At 37.0% G+C, this 18,043-nt stretch overlaps 1 protein-coding gene across 9 annotated transcripts in view; it reads left to right on the top strand.

Moving 5' to 3' along the window:
- Positions 1-18,043, top strand: part of LOC136834745 (uncharacterized) — a 179,301-nt gene that overhangs the window by 127,269 nt on the left and 33,989 nt on the right. For all 9 annotated transcript variants that reach the window (XR_010851863.1, XR_010851865.1, XR_010851867.1 and 6 more), the window contains 10 exons: positions 2,610-2,717; positions 3,290-3,426; positions 7,907-8,081; positions 9,529-9,688; positions 10,673-10,814; positions 12,089-12,162; positions 12,631-12,751; positions 15,012-15,103; positions 15,662-15,942; positions 16,994-17,072. Coding sequence is in view for 3 of the 9 variants with exons in the window: in XM_067097341.1 (XP_066953442.1) it covers positions 2,610-2,717; positions 3,290-3,426; positions 7,907-8,081; positions 9,529-9,688; positions 10,673-10,814; positions 12,089-12,162; positions 12,631-12,751; positions 15,012-15,103; positions 15,662-15,942; positions 16,994-17,072 (1,369 nt within the window). In the remaining 6 variants the exon portion in view is untranslated. The remainder of the gene's footprint in view (positions 1-2,609; positions 2,718-3,289; positions 3,427-7,906; positions 8,082-9,528; positions 9,689-10,672; positions 10,815-12,088; positions 12,163-12,630; positions 12,752-15,011; positions 15,104-15,661; positions 15,943-16,993; positions 17,073-18,043) is intronic.

Below are 18,043 nucleotides of genomic sequence, written 5' to 3'. Positions count from 1 at the left end.
GGACTTTGTTCTTCAGTATTGATACAAGCTACCTAACCTCGTCTAGTACACAGCAGACAACTAAACCAGAGAAGTTTTGGTTTGCTCCCACTTCCTCACACATTTTCTTCTCATCAGAACACAATCCATGGTTGGATTGTTTTATGAAAATACAAGCCTTATTCATAAATTAATTATATGACTTTTATTGTTGTAGACCACAAGCAAAACAATATCCCTTTAATATCAGACTGTAAAAAATTGGCTTACCCTCCCAGGCAGATATGTTATTATTTTTGACTTGGAAAATCACTTGTCCTACATCCATCACACACAATAAAAGAGTCATGATGAAAACTGGAGTATGATGTCTTAAACATAGTACGCTTTGTAGATAACACACGGAATTTGATTTGCTCGGATAATTGCCTAAAATTATTTTCATATTCTGAAGTGGGTTGAGGACAAAGTTGTATGTTTTGTTTTTGCAATGCCAGTTGGAGGTACTGTTTGAAAATGGAACTAAATATTTGTTTGTTTTTTTTTGCACTATTTCAAAGTAAATGATTCATTCAAAGTAATTTGTGAAAAAAACACTTACCAATATTGCTATCTTGGTGAAAAGTAGGTCATCATCTACTCACCCTATTGTGTACCAAAATAGACAGTGATATTCTTTTAAGGGTCTGTGGCTTACAGTCTATGAAGGTCTAAGGGTATTGAATCAGTGTTGCTTGTTATATCATATTCTGATGCTTTCATTGCTCAACAGCCTTGAGAATCAAGATTTATGATATGGCAGTTAAGACGTAGTTCAAGTTTGGCATTTTTATCTTATCATATCCTTAATGGAGTAAATTGAGAGAAATCAAAGTTAAAAATCTGGATTTTTGTATGGAGTGGAAAGAATTGGCTAGTGCAAACACTAAAGTGAATTATATAAATAGAAGGGAGTAAGTCAGAAAAATATAATATGCTGTAAGATCTTACTTCTAGAGAAAAAATCATTAAAAGGACAAAAGTCACTCTAGACAATTGCCCTCTGGAAATTTCACCAGACCCCACCAGTGGATGTCATTGGTATTAACCACTGAGGACCCACCTGACTGGTTCACACTGACGTGACCTAACCTAACCTAACCTGGTCCCACCTTAAACTTTCTTGTAGGTTAATTCCCTCTTAAAGTTAATGATGTGAAAGAACGAGGTTTCTTCACACTCCGAGGAGGGGAATTTGTTGTGAATCATTTCAAGAAGAGAGCTTTCATGCTCAACGTAAGTCTGGCCGAATCTTTGTTGTTACAAGTGATATCCTTACTCTCATGGACAGAGTGAGAAAGTAGGTGTTTCTGGACTGCTTTCAACTTCTGAAAAACAATACTTCTGCCTCAAAGATGAGGCCAGACTTAGGGTGACCTGGCAGTGCTTGAAGGCACTCTTTATGAAATAGATCAGCTTTAACTTCTGCACAAACATTTCAAAATATTCTGGAACGAAATGCAACCATAATATGGAAACCTCTGATTTTTGCACTCCTGTCAGACATAAACCCCATTATGGCATTGCATGGGTAGAAGAAAAAGTCTGAAAGGTCATGTTTCTGCAGCATAAAATGTGAATGTACCACAGTAAGACATGGAGCTATTTTCTGATATTCTGAATGTCAAAGTGAAAACCTTACATTGACTTGGAAATAGCTTAATTTTTGATCCCTCAGACTCATAACCCTCAGACTCATAAAGTTATAGAGAAAAATGCAAAAATAAGGTTTTATATTTAGAGGCACAGCAATATTTAACAAGTAAAAAATGCGGTGAAGTTTCTTCGGTGCAATCCAGTTTTCTGTACAGCCGCTACAGCATATAATCAAAGCCACCGAAAATAGATCTATCTTCCAGTGGTCTCGGTATAATGCTGTATGAGCCGCGGCCCATGAAACTTTAACCACGGCCCGGTGGTGGCATATCCTATATCGTTGCCAGAAGCACGATCATGGCTAACTTTAAAATAAAAAAAAGTAATGAGGCTAGAGGGCTGCAATTTGGTATGTTTGATGATTGAAGGGTGGATGATCAACATACCAATTTGCAGCCCTCTGGCCTCAGTAGTTTTTAAAATCTGAGGGCAGGCAGAAAAAGTGCGGACGGACAGACAAAGCTGGCACAATAGTTTTCTCTTCAGAAAACTAAAAGGTGAAAAATTAATTAAAAGGATAAAAGTATGCTACTGTGTTTTGAAATGCAACTTTAGGTTGTGAGTAAATGGATAGGTTGGTTTAGGAGATGTCCGGATACTTAGGTTGCCGTATATCCTCATGTGGTGTTTTATATATATATATATATATATATATATATATATATATATATATATATATATATATATATATATATATATATATATATATATATATATATATATATATATATATATATATTTATGTATATATATTTATATAAATATACAATATATATATATATATATACATTTATGTATATATATCTTTATATATATATATATATATATATATATATATATATATATATATATATATATATATATATATATATATATATATATATATATATAATGTTTGTGTGTATATGAAGCAAACGTTCCTAAATTCTTTTCAGGTTAAGCCTCTGAATCTTATCCTTCACCCAGTTGGAAAGAATGATGATAACCTAGTGGTGTTTGATATGGACGGGAGCCGAACATTTTGCTATCCCAATTTAGAGGAGGTAAGTTTATCCAGTCAGTCATTTGTTTCAATTTTCTCATCACGTGAATCACTTGATAGAATAAGAACTAGTTCACTGTGCAGTAGTATTCATTTGGATTAGCGATTATCAGAATCCTTGTTGGAGTTCCCTATGTATCATGGGTGTCGCGTAATTTTCTTTACTAATTGAGAGTTTCTTTGACACACACACACACACACACACACACACACACACACACACACACACACACACACACACACACACACACACACACACACACACACACACACACGACTACTTGGATGAGAACAGTGAGGTGGGAAGCTAGAGAAGTTGAGATTGGAGGAAGTCATAGTTCCCGGAAGAATTATTTCGAGGCAGCATTTCACAAAAGCACTTTACGTCCCATGGCGTTTGTGGTTGTATATATATATATATATATATATATATATATATATATATATATACATATATATATATATATATATATATTTTTTTTTCTTTTTCTTTTTTTTTTCTTTCCAAAAAGCCGTGGTAATGGTACTGGTATACGCCTTTGTAACTAAAAATACATTTTTCCATTTTTTCAGGAAACGGATGTGGATCATGAGCACATGCCTACAAGAGACAGAGATCACGGTTTGGACCCGTTCCACAAGGTTACTCAGCTGAAAAACAATGCAAGAGTCATCTGCAGAGAAGTCAGTGGTTACACGCACCTTGAAAGGTAGGCTTTCTATGCAAATTTGTCCTGTTGTAGGTTTCTTTCATGTGTGCAACATTGCTTTCACTATTAGATGTTACTTTCTCTCTCTCCCCTCCTCCTCCTCCTCCTCCTCCTCTCTGGACTAATCATTAAGCGAAATAAGCATGTCAGTGGGGCAGATAAGAGTAATTTTTTAGAAGAATCTTGCAAATGATGATGCAGCACCAAATTTGACACAATTGTTCTCCAAGTGATACTAATCAAATCTGCCTGATTGGCCAATTGAAAATCCAAAATGGCTGCCATTTTTCAAGATGGCCGCCAAAATAACCACCCGAAGTTGATGTTTTACTTAGAAATATTTGTAGTTGTCCGAATTGCATGATCTAAGTGTGGATTCCTATGTTTTTAAGCCTGCTGATGTATATTTTCTAGTTTATAACATGGTTAACGCACTGTATTAAAGAGTGATTGTCGGGCACTACCAAGGCACATTAGTGACATCACTGCTGTGAAACTCAGCATGGGGCTCAGTGTCAGCTAAGTAGGAAATTTGTGTTGGCATCATACTGCAACAACCTACTAGTATCCCAAATGCTGCCCAATCAACCCCAAATCAGTTAAGCAGCGACACCTGAATGGACAGGATGTGCCACCATGGGAGAGTCGAACCAAGGATAACTGGGTTTTAGTTATCTGGATGGTGTACAGATCGCACGGGACTTATGACACTAGATGAACGATCGGACTAGGTGTTTGGCACAGTGCAAGAACCTAGTTGTATCCCATATAGGAAAGCGCCTATTGTATATTACAGGACATATAATAAGAGGCCTATTATACTATTACATGTACAGAGTGGTAAAAAGATAAACCCTCGACCCTGAATGTCATTGTAATCATGGATGCGAACTCTACTGGACGATCATGGAAAACAGACTGGACCAAGTGTTGCCTATGTCAGGAGGTTAAGAAAGAAGATCTAAAATCTCCCCAGGCCAATCCTGTGATGATGGATATACGAACCTGGCAAAGAATATTCCTCTGTTTCACTCACTCAATGCGCTACCAATCAAGCTAGACCCTGCAAGACTTGACGAAGGTTCTGGGGATAGAGGAAACGTTGAGAAGAAATAAGGCACAGTATCAACACAAAAGTTACACCGAGCTGAAAAAAGAGCAAGTCATGTAGGTACTAGTGATGAGGGCAGTAGAAGTAAGATTCCACGAAAGCTCCAAGAAACTAAAACAAAAGAATGCTTCTTCTGCAAAACTGAAGGAGGGGAGCTTAGAGAAGCAATGACAATGCAAGTGAATAGGAGAATAAATGAATGTGCCAAAACACTCAGTGATACAAAACTTCTCGCCAAACCAAGTGCAGGAGATGTCGTAGCCCAAGAAGTGAAATATCACCCTGGCTGTTTGGTGGCACTGTATAACTGAGAACGGGCATACCTAAAGGTGCGGGAGCAAGAAAAAGCACAGGAACACTGGAAGGATGCATATCCAATTGCTTTCTCTGAACTAGTCACCTACATCTGTGAGATGAAAAATGCCAGTGAGAGGCCACCGATTTTCAAGCTTGCTGATTTGACCAAGCTTTACAAGCAGAGGTTGGAACAGCTTGGTGTTGACTCGCCTGATGTTCATCCTACTCGATTCAAGGATCAGCTGCTTTTGCACATTCCACAGCTGCAAGCTAATCGCCAAGGATGGGAAGTTCTGTTGGCTGTTGAAACTGATGTAGGTTCAATCTCATCAGAAGCATCCTGTTATGGTGAAGTGATCCATCTAGCAAAAGCCGCTGGGATAATAAGACAAGACATGCTCTGTCAGAAGTTGAATTTCAGCAGCTATTTTCATGACAAAGACTTAGAACAGGCTGTGCCACCATCACTGCTTCAGTTTGTATGCATGATCAAACATGGTTCAGACATCAAGTCCCAGCTCCATCATGGAGCGTCGAAATCAGACTTTGCTATATCACAACTTCTACAGTACAACTGCTTCGCCAAATACAAGGAAGGAACGGATGTCCACAGGCATTCCAAGGACTGGGAGCCACATTTTGCAGTCTACATGGGTCTGTATGTGTTAACCAAGACGAGGAAGAGACAAATAATTGAAATGTTCCATGAGAATGGGCTCAGCATATCTTATGACTGAATCCTAGAAATCTCAGTACAGTTAGGAGAAGCAGTTGTTGCACAGTATGTGGAAAGATGGAGTAGTCTGTCCCCCAGTCTTGAGAAAGAATTTGTTCACAACTGGAGCAGTTGACAACATAGATCATAATCCGACTGCGACCACAGCTGAAACACCTTTACACGGTACAAGTGTGTCCATTTTCCATCATCCAAACACAGGAAATCCTGGTGATGAACGTGAGCCACTCAAACTAGATATTGAGTCAAAAATGAAGGTTAAAAAAGTTCCAGAGCTTCCAGAAGTATACACCAATATTCGACCAGCATACATCACCAAAAACCCCAATCCTCCTCCAGTTGCAAACCAATCCTTACCAGCACAAGAGTCGATCAGGTCACATTTGAAAGAAGAATATTCTTGGTTGGAGGAAGTCTTCCTCACTGAGAATGTGGTTGATGTGAAGCAGAAACGACAAGCACAGTCATCGTCACAAAAGGAGAGGATGCCATTAGCAACATAGTGAAGTTTCTGGATGCTGTGTCCTCATGTTGTCGCGAAGAAGCTGACAGTCGAATATTTGTTCACGCTAGGGATGCAATGACTGATGGGAGCAAGTCTGTAATCATCAAGGCTAATAACACAGATGTGCTAGTCATAGCAATATCTGTACTGCCATCCTTCCAGAAACTAGGTCTTCAGGAAATATGGATTGCCTTTGGCCAAGGATCCCATATGTGATGGATTCCAGTCCATGAGGTAGTTTCTTCAGTTGGGCTTAAGAAAGCTAGAGGGATCCCCTACTTTCATGCATTCACTGGATGTGACATTGTGTCTGCCTTCCGTGGGAAGCGAAGATATCTGTGTGGCAGACTTGGAATGTATTTGATGATATTACTGAAACATTCATCAGTCTCAGCCAGCATCCAACATTGATTCGTGATCTTGACATGCAGAGGCTGGAAAGATTCGTTGTCCTCATGTATTGCAGATCAAGTGCAGCCACTGGTGTGGATGAAGCAAGACTAGATCTGTTTGCCCGCAAGCAGAGGCCATACAACTCAATTCCACCAACACAGGCAGCCCTCAGAGAACATGAAAAGTGTGCAGCCTACCAGGCTGGGATCATCTGGGGCCAGGCAACCCACTGTAATCCACACATAAGCAGTCCAGCTGAATGGATGTGGACACAGAAAGGAGAAGCATGGCAGATACATTGGACAACACTACCACCGATTGCAGCAAGCTGTCAAGAATTGACAAAGTGCTCCTGTAAGAAGGTTTGCAAAGGAGGATGCAAGTGCTCTCAGGCAGAGCTTCCCTGCACATCACTCTGCAGCTGCATATGTGAACAGTAGCAGATCGAGAAACAGCAGCACGGTATGCATAACTTTGAAAATGTACTAGCCGGGACAAAACTTATGTAAAGAAAGACAAACATCTTGGTGGTCATCTTGAGAAATATGTCTCAGAGTGCTTTTTAAACAGGAAAATATAGTTCAGCAGACTTCAAAACATAGGAATCCACACTTAGATTATGCAATCAGACAACTACAAATATTTCTAAGCAAAACATCTACTTTGGGTGGTTATTTTGGCGGCCATCTTGAAAATGGCCGCCATCTTGGATTTTCAATTGGCCAATCAGGCAGACTTGATTAGTATGCCTTGGAGGACACTTGTGCCAAATTTGATGCTTGTATCATCATTTGCACGATTTTTCTGTTATCTGCCCCACTATGTGCTAGAGCCTCAAGGGAAGAGAGGCCCACAGAGTTTTTATTTTTTTTTCAGTGCCAGATTTACAATGAACCACGGAGCAGGTGCTGCAGCCTAACCAGGGTCCACAGAAAGGGACCCTCAATAAATAGGACAAAACAAAACAAAAAATACTAAAGAATATTAATATTTATAGAATATCACTGTTAATATTATATCGGGAATACAGCAAAATTAGAATTACGTATATGGGGAGGTGGTTACTATAATCTTTTCATTGCTTAGGGTCTCTAAAGGTCCTAATCCTGCCCTGTTCTTCATTTTAATGAAAGGGCATCACTTGTATTCTGTGTCGTGTACTGTTCTGATTAAAGGTGACTGAATCCCAATTTCACTACAGTGAATCATATACTTTGCATTTTTACCCTGTCTTTGGCTTCTACAAGCGTTCTCCTTTTTCAGTATATCATTAATCCGTAAATCCACATCTACCAGATAGGAAAATACCGCAATATCACGGTTGATGATCAAATTCAAACGCCACTAACTGAATAATTGAAACGAATAAAACTCATAATTTGAATTATGATATGAAAAAACAGACAGTAAAATAAAGACTTAAGGCCCATATTTTCAGGGTATACCCAGTGCCTGCGCCCCCAAAACTGCCCAAGTCGAACAAAAGAGTGAAGTGGATGGCTGAGTGCATTGGCTACGAACCACTCCTGTCCTACTGCTTTACTTTCAATGTATCGGATGTCGATTCCAAGTGCGAGAATCTGCTGGGTATCAAATGTGGACACTGCTCGAAGGTTTGTGCTTGTTCGTTTGAGAGAGAGAGAGAGATTGATTGCATTACTTTCAGGCAGGTTTAGCTTTTTTAGTTTGAACGTATTAAGGAGCCTCGATGGCTCGGTCGGTAGAGCAGCAGCCTTGGACTTAGAAGTCTGTGGCGAGGGTTCAAATCCGCAGCCGACTGGTTTAGAGAGGCGGACACTTTGCTATCCATGTAGACACCCCGGGATTATGTATGTGATCAGCGGATAGGTTTGCTGAAAGCTAGTGGGTGTTACAGACTAATACACACACAAACAAAGCCACTCCAACATCTTCTGAAAACATAACAGACACCTAACACGTCTCGAACTGTCGACCTACCCGCTCAATTCTCCTCACTGCTGGGAGAAAGGGAGCTGGGGATTTGGTACGATACATGTACACATGCGCTACCAGGGTCTAAGCGATGTCAGTCAGGGCAGCCGATCGAGGCTACGGCCTACCCCAACGCCAAATCAAAGTCCTTCAAAAGAAGGCATCGTGCTTACCCCATGTAAAAATGGGAAGAAGCACGTTAAACGAAGAAAGAAAAAGTTTGAACGCATCAAGATGTTTAGTACATTTTGCAGCCGGAATCATTCATTGCTGCTTCTGCTCGTTAGAGACCTTTAAACCTTTGAACCTCTCTTATCTTTATTGTTTTTGGTGATTCAGCACAATACTGCTAAACTGAACTCCAAGCCCGTTTTTTGTGTGAATCATGACTGTTGAGGCTAATCAAAGGATGATACCATAATTTATCCATTTTTGTTAAATTTAAATGAGAATACTTAATTTAGTCATGTTCAGTGCAATTACTATACTGCTAGTGTCTAGCTCTGCTTTTTAGATATGTTTTGCTTGTTTCTTTAGAATATTTGTGTCTCAGGTCAGCTTCCTCTGTATAAGACCCATATTGTGACTGAGTTTCACTAACTAAGCTTATTCCCAGGTTTACTTTCCCTTACTTGTACTATATACCGTACCGGTTTTTCCAAAGTTGTTAGACAGGGTAATCAGAGTGCAAAAATTGCCGGGTAAATGTACAGGAAATACTTTTTTTCGTCTTAACTGTGAATGAGTGCTTCCAGTATGTTACCAGGGGAGTTATGAATGTGATTTCCATGAAATGTTTGGCAAATGAAACATACTGTATTATCATGTATTTGGAATCTGTTGCAACCTCATCGGGGACGACTTTTTGACGGCTTTTCATGAAAAAGTGCTAGCACAGTCCTTGATCCCAGGACATCTCTTGTTATCCCTGGTGATTTCTAGGTTGCATCTGGAGGTCGGCGACCGGGGCCATCCGTAGCCAATTTTGGCAGAACATAACTCAAGTGGAGAGAGTATCTGTTATGATTCAGATGAAATTGTGTTGCTGCTCATGCTGCATGGTAGTTTAAGCTTTAATCAGATCTTGACATTTTTTTTTCTGAACAGAAATTCAAACTGAAAACTGGGGAAAGCATAGCTATTACCAACCCAGAATATCCGAATTACAGCGACGACGTCATATGTGAGTGGCACTTCGAGATGCCCGTGGCCTCCGTCGTAGAAGTGAATTTCAGTGAGTTCGCATTACCTCCGCGCAATGAGAAAGGTATTGACAGCTGTTTCCGAAGTTTGTGAAGTGGTATTGTTGAAGACTGAATTCATTTTATACATGTCAAGGTAGTTTTAAAGGTTACAGACATATTTTATGAAGCGACAGTTATTACAGCTAAAGACATTTCTTTGTTGTGAAAGTTTTCCCAAAGACTATAATCGTTTAGGTGTATGCGAATTTTTGGTAAGGAATTTTTTTATAGACTAAGAGAATATTTCTTGAGTAAATTAAGCATCGTTTTTAGTATCAAAATGCATGTGATAGTTGTAACTGCTTACTATATCAGATTTCTTTGCCATTTTTAAATGTGTTTTGTAGCACAAAATTTTCTTATAATGCTGAACATTCCATTTTGTCTCGTAGCTGAAAAAATCTTCAAAATTCCAGTATTTCAATCTGTCATATAGTTCAAAAGGTCTTGGAAATTCCTCCCAAAATATCCTTAGAAATTTATATCAGTCCGATCTTGGAGACTTCTAAAGTTCAAATAAAAAAATCCCATCTTTCGTTTCTTGAACGATATTTTTTGTGGGCAAGAGTCTTACAAGTCATCATTTCACGTTTTGAGGACCGAAATATCATGAGGGCATGGAAGAGATTTTTTTGAAGTTCAGCTTACTATTAAAACTCCAGTCTTAAGGGACATTGTCTTCAGTCTCAAAATCTATTAAAAGTTTCATTTGTCACCAATTTCAAATATCAATGAAGGGCTCATTCTAACCCTACAGGAAATAGATATTCTCAAGACTCCAGTCTCTATAGTTGACAGATGTTCTTTAACCTCAAATTCTTTTAGAAATTCCTATGTAACTTTTCATAAAAGAGACCCTCTCAGAACTTCAGTCTTTCTATTGTAGAGGGAGATCGTTTTGAATCTCAAAAACTATTTAAAATTCTAGAGTAGCCACTTATAAAAAAAAACTGATGCTTGTTTTAAATCTGAAAATTTTTAGGATTTCAATCTTTCCATACTTGAAGGATACTGCCATCGTGGGTCTCTGGACATTAGCGGAGTCAGCGGGGGCTCTGGAGACAAAAAAGAGGTCAAGACTATCCAAACGATGTGTGGCAGTGCCCTCCCTGACCCCATAACCTTCAGTGCCAAAGGTGCTCTTATTAGGTAAGAAAGCCGGTATGCTTAAAACATGGAGTTTATACTAAAGACAATTTTTAAAATTATTATTATTATTATTATTATTATTATTATTATTATTATTATTATTATTATTATTATTATTATTATTAAGGCCTTCTTAGAGACTTATGGAGAGGGCCCTTTTAGAGACAAAGATCATTGAAAAGAATGGTACCGTGTATGCTGTTGAGGTTATATACCGCCTTCTCAGCTTGGAATATAGTGTCTTTGTTTCAGCAGGTAAATTATAAAGCAGTTGTCCGAAGTTAGGACAGTTGCTTTATAATTTACCTGCTGAAACGAAGAATCCTAGACGCCAGGTTGAGAAGGAACAATATAAGCCTCACGGCATACAATGTTCCATTCTTTTCGACGATATTATTATTATTATTATTATTATTATTATTATTATTATTATTATTATTATTTATTTTCTGTAATTTTCAACGTAACGGGCATGTTATGGCAAATGCAAAAATTCCAATTTTTTTTTTTTTTTTTTTAACTGGGAAGAACCTTCCATATCTGGTGCTCAAAAATTATTGTTATTAATTAACTGAAGCCGATATTAATAGTGATGTTGTTTAAGAAAAACTGAAACTTATAGACTATTTCCTGAGTTTCTGTTTTCCGAGATTGGTTCTTCTAACAATGTCAGATTCGTAGCAGTGTTTATTTGCAGTAACTTTGTATAAACAAAATGATTTTTTGAGTAAAAGCATGAAACATAGTCCATAACCTGGTATGCTTGACTTCATCAAAACTATTGTTCAGTCACATCGAATATGAAATTTGACCTCTGTGCCCATTATAAAGGTCACTGAGCACTGCAATCAACAAAGATTATGATGTGAAAATGGGTTTGTCACGTATATACATTTTTTTTATGGGAGTAAAATTTGTGTGGATTTTATGAATGTAAATCGCCAGGCATATTAAAACTCCCCAAAAAAGATTTAGCATACGCCATTTATTCACATAGCAAGAATGTGGTAAAGTATATATTTTTTGATAAACTCTTCAAGGTCTTCAGAATTTACTCTAAGTCTTATCACGTGAAGTTCTTTCATTTTAGAAGGTCAAATTTGGCCTGTGATGTGGTTGGGAGGTCCAGAAAAAAAAAAAAAACTGAAATCGGATTAAAATCACAATAAAGAAAAACAGGCCTACACCATACGAGTGTTATTTTGGATGTTGCTAAATATGACAAATTTCATATAAAGTATTATTTTTTAAATTTTTGTTTTTATTTTCTGCAGGTTCTACTCGGGGTTGTTTATTCCAAGACCTACGAGTGAACAAGCTGGGTTCAATCTGACAGTTACTGCGATAAGTAATTGTTGTCTCTCCTTTTTTTTCAGTTTTATTTCCGTGTAATGAATTAGTGATGGTATAAATATATTCTATATATATGCATACATACATATATATACATATACATATATATCTATATATATTATATGAATGTGTGTATATATATGTATAATTATATACATATAATATATATATATATATATATATATATATATATATATATATATATATATATATATATATATATATATATATATATATATATATATATATATATATATATATATATATATATATATATATATATATATATATATATAAAAGCATGTGCTTGAAATATATTTTGCTTTTTCTCGTGACAATAAGTGCATACTTGAACTACTGAATTCTAGATGAATCCCCTTGTTTAGAAACGTCTGCTGCATTACTCCCTTAGTATTCCTACACTAGCAAGAAACTAATCCAAGTCGTCTCGGTCTTCTCACAGGGGCTGTTCCTGTCATTCCTACACTGGTCAAAGATGATGCGATTTTGAACTTGGGTGAAATCCTGGCCATCTTCTTCGCTTGTTCACTGATCGTGTTTGTCGCTGTTTTTGTTTGCTATCTGTGAGTACAAGATTTGTCATCTATGAATTAGACCCTTTCAATTGTATTTAACAGATTTCTATCCTCACGTTCAAGAATGACTGAAAATGCTAGTTTCATCAACACAGGGTGAATTCTTTTCATTTAATGCCTATCCATTTGCGTCACATATATATGAATAAATAAACACACACACACACACACACACACACACACACACACACACACACACACACACACACACACACACACACACATATATATATATATATATATATATATATATATATATATATATATATACATACACACATATATTGTATATATATACATTCAAGAGCTTTCAGTATACTGTACACAGAATGATAAAATTTGGGCATATTTTTACAAATACATTTCGTTTTGCTAATCTAGTATATTACTAAGAATTCTCCTGTAAACATACATGCATACATATATACGTACATACATAAGTACATACATACATGATAAACGTGAAGGTAATAGACACAACTGTAACAAGTATAGGGCATGATTTTACTGACTATAATAGGAAAAGCATATGGTAGGATTTTGATTTAGAAAGTAAGATAGGTGACAGTGGAATTGATAAATCAGTCTGTTTTGGAATTGGAATTGCAATATAAAATTTAGACCAAAGGACAAGCGCTGTGACCTATTGAGGTTATTCAACCCTGAAAAGGAAATTGAGAGTAAAGAAGGCTTTAAAGGAGAAAGACCTCGCAGTTGCACTATGAAACTGTTGTTTGGAAGAAAAATAATGTGAATGGAGGTACAGGTCAAGGCATGAAAGGGATTGCAGTTAGGGGCCGAAGGGACGCTTCATAGAACCTTAAGTAATGCCTACAGTGCATTGAATGAGGTACACTGATGGCACTATCTCCCTACGGAAATATGGTTTTAGACAAGGAATAGGCTATGTGGATCAAGTGTTTGGTATGAAATACATTTCAGAAGTGATAACTGATGAGAGTTATTAAAAGTTTGTAAGGCGGAAGCAGAACGTGTTTGAAGATGCAGGCGAGAGAGCAACTGACTGGCTTGGTGAAAGGTAGGTGTGAATCAAGGTTATGATATGCATATATGCTGTTTGATATCTTTGTGGATGGAGTGATGCAAGACGTCAGAGAGAGGACATCAGTTGCAAGCTCAAGGTTTTCGGATGAGATGAGTCGTGAATGGAGAGTTGAGTGGTGACTGTGTGCAAAAGATACAGCAATGATTGGGGATAGTGAAAAGACGCTGCAGAAGCTTGGAAAGAGTTTGAAGGACAGCGGTAGACTGAGAGGAGAGATGAGCCACAGAACAGACGAAACAAGGATGGTAGCAGGGTGTGTGCAAAAGATGGGGAAGAGACATGGGGTGATTATGGAAGCCAAGGTGGGAAAATATGAAGTGACTTTTGAGCCAACTCTCCATTATGGAATTTAAGTGTAGACATTGAATACAAATGGAAGACGAAGGTTGGTGAAATGTACTGATTTCGCAGTATATGTAATGTGGGAAAAATTGATATGGCGAGAAATATAGAGGTGCATGGAAGTGATAAAACGGATAGCTTAGGTGAAAGGAATGAGCTAGGTGTTTTGAGATTGTTTGCTCTTATAGAAAGAATGAAGGACAATAAGTTGGTGAGAAGAATGTATAATTTAGAAGTGTTAGGCATGAGGAGAGAAAGACCTAGAATATGCTGGAAATATGGAGGGAAAGAAACATTGAAAAGGAAGGGCTTTGATATTCATGAAGCTCAAGAAAGGGATCACTGTAGAGGTAGATGGTTCAGTTTGTGTAGGAATTTTGACACGTTGCTAACAAAGCTCCTGTGAAAGTATTGGGTTGCCAAAGTTGCGGGAGTTTTCATCGTCGATTTAGCAGTTGAAGTACAAATATATCGGAGATCTTTGTTGCTTTCTTATCAAGTACCATCTCTGCTAGGCATATATATATATATATATATATATATATATATATATATATATATATATATATATATATATATATATATATATATATATATAATGTGTGTGTGTGAACTATATGTTATTTCGTACTCTAAATATGTATATTTATGAATTATTATTAAGAACATGCTGTTTCTAGGTGCTTAAGAATGTATTTCATTATTTGTACTTGTAAATGTAGAGAGGAAAAAGCTAAAAATAAAAAGCCCCCAGATACTCCATGATCCAGTGGCATAAATATATAACCCTTCTACCTACTAACCTTCATGTCTTAGTTCATGAAGTATTGTGGTTTTCAGAGTCAGACGTTACTTGAAAGAGCAACGACGTACACTGCGTCGCCACGTCATGGAGGAACGACTTGCCACGCAGAGACGAGGAAGGCAGGAAGGTCAGTTTAGACAAATCCCAAGGCCGCCTATTATAGGCTTTCTAGTGTCTTATCATCAAGTTATGTAAATGAGTCACCAGAGTTTTATATCCAGGTGGACTAAGGTTGTTTTTGCAGTGGGTTTTACCCCTAGGGGTGTCTGTAGTTGTTTTTGCAGTGGATTTTAGCCCTAGTTGTCTCTGTAGTTGTTTTTGCAGCGGTTTTTACCCTTGGTTGCCTTTGTAGTTGTTTTTGCAAGTGTTTTTACCCCTGGCTGTTTCTGCAGTTGTGGGATGAATATGGCCCTAACTCATTTTTGTATATTGTTTAACCTTACCTTCCCTCGAACGCTCCTATTTTTTGAGAAACAACAGGAACTTATATTAGTAATAATTTCTACCGTTACCTCTACCAGTTGTATTATAAATACTTAATTCAAGACTTATTTTTTCAATATTTACCTCTCCTTTACATAGTTTTTACTACCGCTGGCGCGGAAGTAAAAACTATACGAGTATAATAGAGAGGTAAGGTTCATTTCAATAATAATAATAACAAGAGTCGCCAACACCTTTCCAGTGGCTCTGACAACCATGTTAGCATCAAGGCTGCAGAATGTTGGCGCATGCGCTCACCAAAGACATCAGTGCCCCCCAACTCCTAGGGGTGACCTCAAGGACTTTCCTTGTCGGAAGAGTCAAGATGTTTCGAAGAGGGAAGTGGCCTTTCGAACGACGAGCTCCCAACCTCGTGGGCATCACATTTATCACGCGTGCCCTCCTGCAGTGCCCACAAAAGCCCCCCCACCACCACCTATAATGCAGAAGCAACGGAAGGGTAATAGCCCTTGTCGCCAGACGGTAAGGATGAACTTGGTTTTGTGGGAGGGGCTGGGGTTGGGGGCGTATTGTCACTTTCTTGAATGATTTCTTAAGACCAGTGAGGATTTATGGGTGGGGATATTTCGGAAAGAGGGGATTTTGGGGTAGGAGAAGTTTTTGGCCAACTGCATTGTGAAAGCCAAAGACGTGTATATTCAGTCATTAGGTTCCCTTTGTTAGTGAGGGTTTAAGTATATTTCCGTCAAGGATTCACATCAGAAAGAACACGAAAATAAATGTATTAGTCTTCAGTCCATTTTTACTAAAGGTGTAAATGAATCTTTGTAATTTATTAGTATGGTATGGGAGAACAAAAGTAATTAGGATAACATCCCACCTCAGGCTAACATGAACTATGTATCATCTGTCAGTTCTGTTTTTCCCTTTTAATGCATAAATGCATTATGATTTGTAAAGCCTTTTAGTTACCTAGTTGCATAATGTTTTGCGTTTTACAATAGAATTTTTGGTCCTGTTGTTAAGAAACTTAATTTGATTCAGGTATGGTATTTTTAAATTTAATTTCAAGTGAAATTTTGTACGAACTGAACGAAATTGTATGGCTTGATAGATCTAGTGTTTTTTTTTTTTTTTTTTTTACCTTTCAGAGGTATATCAAATGAGGCATATAAAAAGAGGCTTTTTACATTTTTCTTTTTGTTCCTCTAAATTTAAATAGTTAACTGAAATGTAGATTTAGCTAGTTTTTTAAATAATTACAGACAAATGGTAAAATTTTTCAGTCAGAATCGATCTTAATTTAATTTCCGTAATGTTCAATAAAATCCTTTTAGTAGTAAATTTATTCATATTTACCCCTGCATAAGTGTGTTTTCCATGTTAGATGATGTTTATTTATAATTTATTGTAATTGATCATGAACTACTATATTTTTTATTTGACTTTGCAGTATCAGAACAAATTAAACGCAACTTTATATTTTTTCTCTATATTTACTTTCCTTACGGAAGCATTTGTAGTGATTTTTATAAAAGCTTCCTTCCAATTTTGTAACTTTTTATCTTATCAGTTTAGTCCCGAGAGTTGCGATGAACCTGACTACATGGAACCAGAAACGATGCAGAAATCTCTCCGGTATTTACATCCAGGTAAGTCGAGTACTTGAGGAAAATTTATGAAATTTTGAGACAATGACTTGCTTAATTATTTGCATTGGTGGTTAATTTAATGATAGTGAAAATGGAAGCTTTGAGCTTTATCATGCTCCCTTTTCCGTATAGGCCTACTCTTAATGCCTTTGAGAATCAAGTTTACCTTGATTGAGACACTGTTGTTCAATCTTGTTCTTTTGCTTGTTTTATTCAGGCCTGGGATGTAAAAGTGCATTGGTTACTTACATGTAAACATTCGTAGTTTCATTGTAAAAGGGCTGGTTACTTATATTTAAACATTCATCGCTTCATGTAAAAATGCATTGGTTACTTATATTTAAACTTTCATTGCTTCATTGTAACAGGGCATTGGTTATTTATTTGTAAGCGTTCGTAGCTTCATTGTAAAAGGGCATTGGTTACTTATATGTAAACATTGGTTGCTTCATTGTAAAAGTGCATTGGTTATTTATATGCAAATATCGTTTGCTTTATTGTAAAAGGGCATTGCTTACTTATCTGTAAACATTTGTAGCTTCATTGTACAAAGGCATTGGTCATTTATGCATAAAAACATTGGTTGCTTCATTGTAAAAGGGCATTGCTCACTTATATGTAAACATTGGTTGCTTCATTGTAAAAGAGCATTGGTTACTTATATGTAAACATTGATTGCTTCATTGTTAAAGGGCATCGCTTACTTGTACGTAAACCTTCGTTGCTTCATTGTACTTACATACAACAAACTTCCTCAATTTCTCTTCAGGTTTAGTAATCTTTGTTGCCGCTCATAATGTGCTACAATCTCCCCCCACTGTCTCATTATGTCTTATAATCTTTGTCCCTTGTCTCATTATTTAGCATTATCTGTTTCTGAATGTAAAGCTGCGTGTCGCTGGAAAAGAAAAAGTAGTACGTTTAGCTTCTTTTTTTTTCAAGTAAATGTGATTTTATTTTATGTTTATTTC

This window comes from Macrobrachium rosenbergii, chromosome 54 (genome assembly GCF_040412425.1).
Source record: "Macrobrachium rosenbergii isolate ZJJX-2024 chromosome 54, ASM4041242v1, whole genome shotgun sequence".
In the NCBI taxonomy this organism is placed as follows: Eukaryota; Metazoa; Arthropoda; class Malacostraca; order Decapoda; family Palaemonidae; genus Macrobrachium; species Macrobrachium rosenbergii.
Note: the sequence above shows the minus strand (reverse complement) of the source record. Positions and strands in the feature narration are given on the sequence as shown.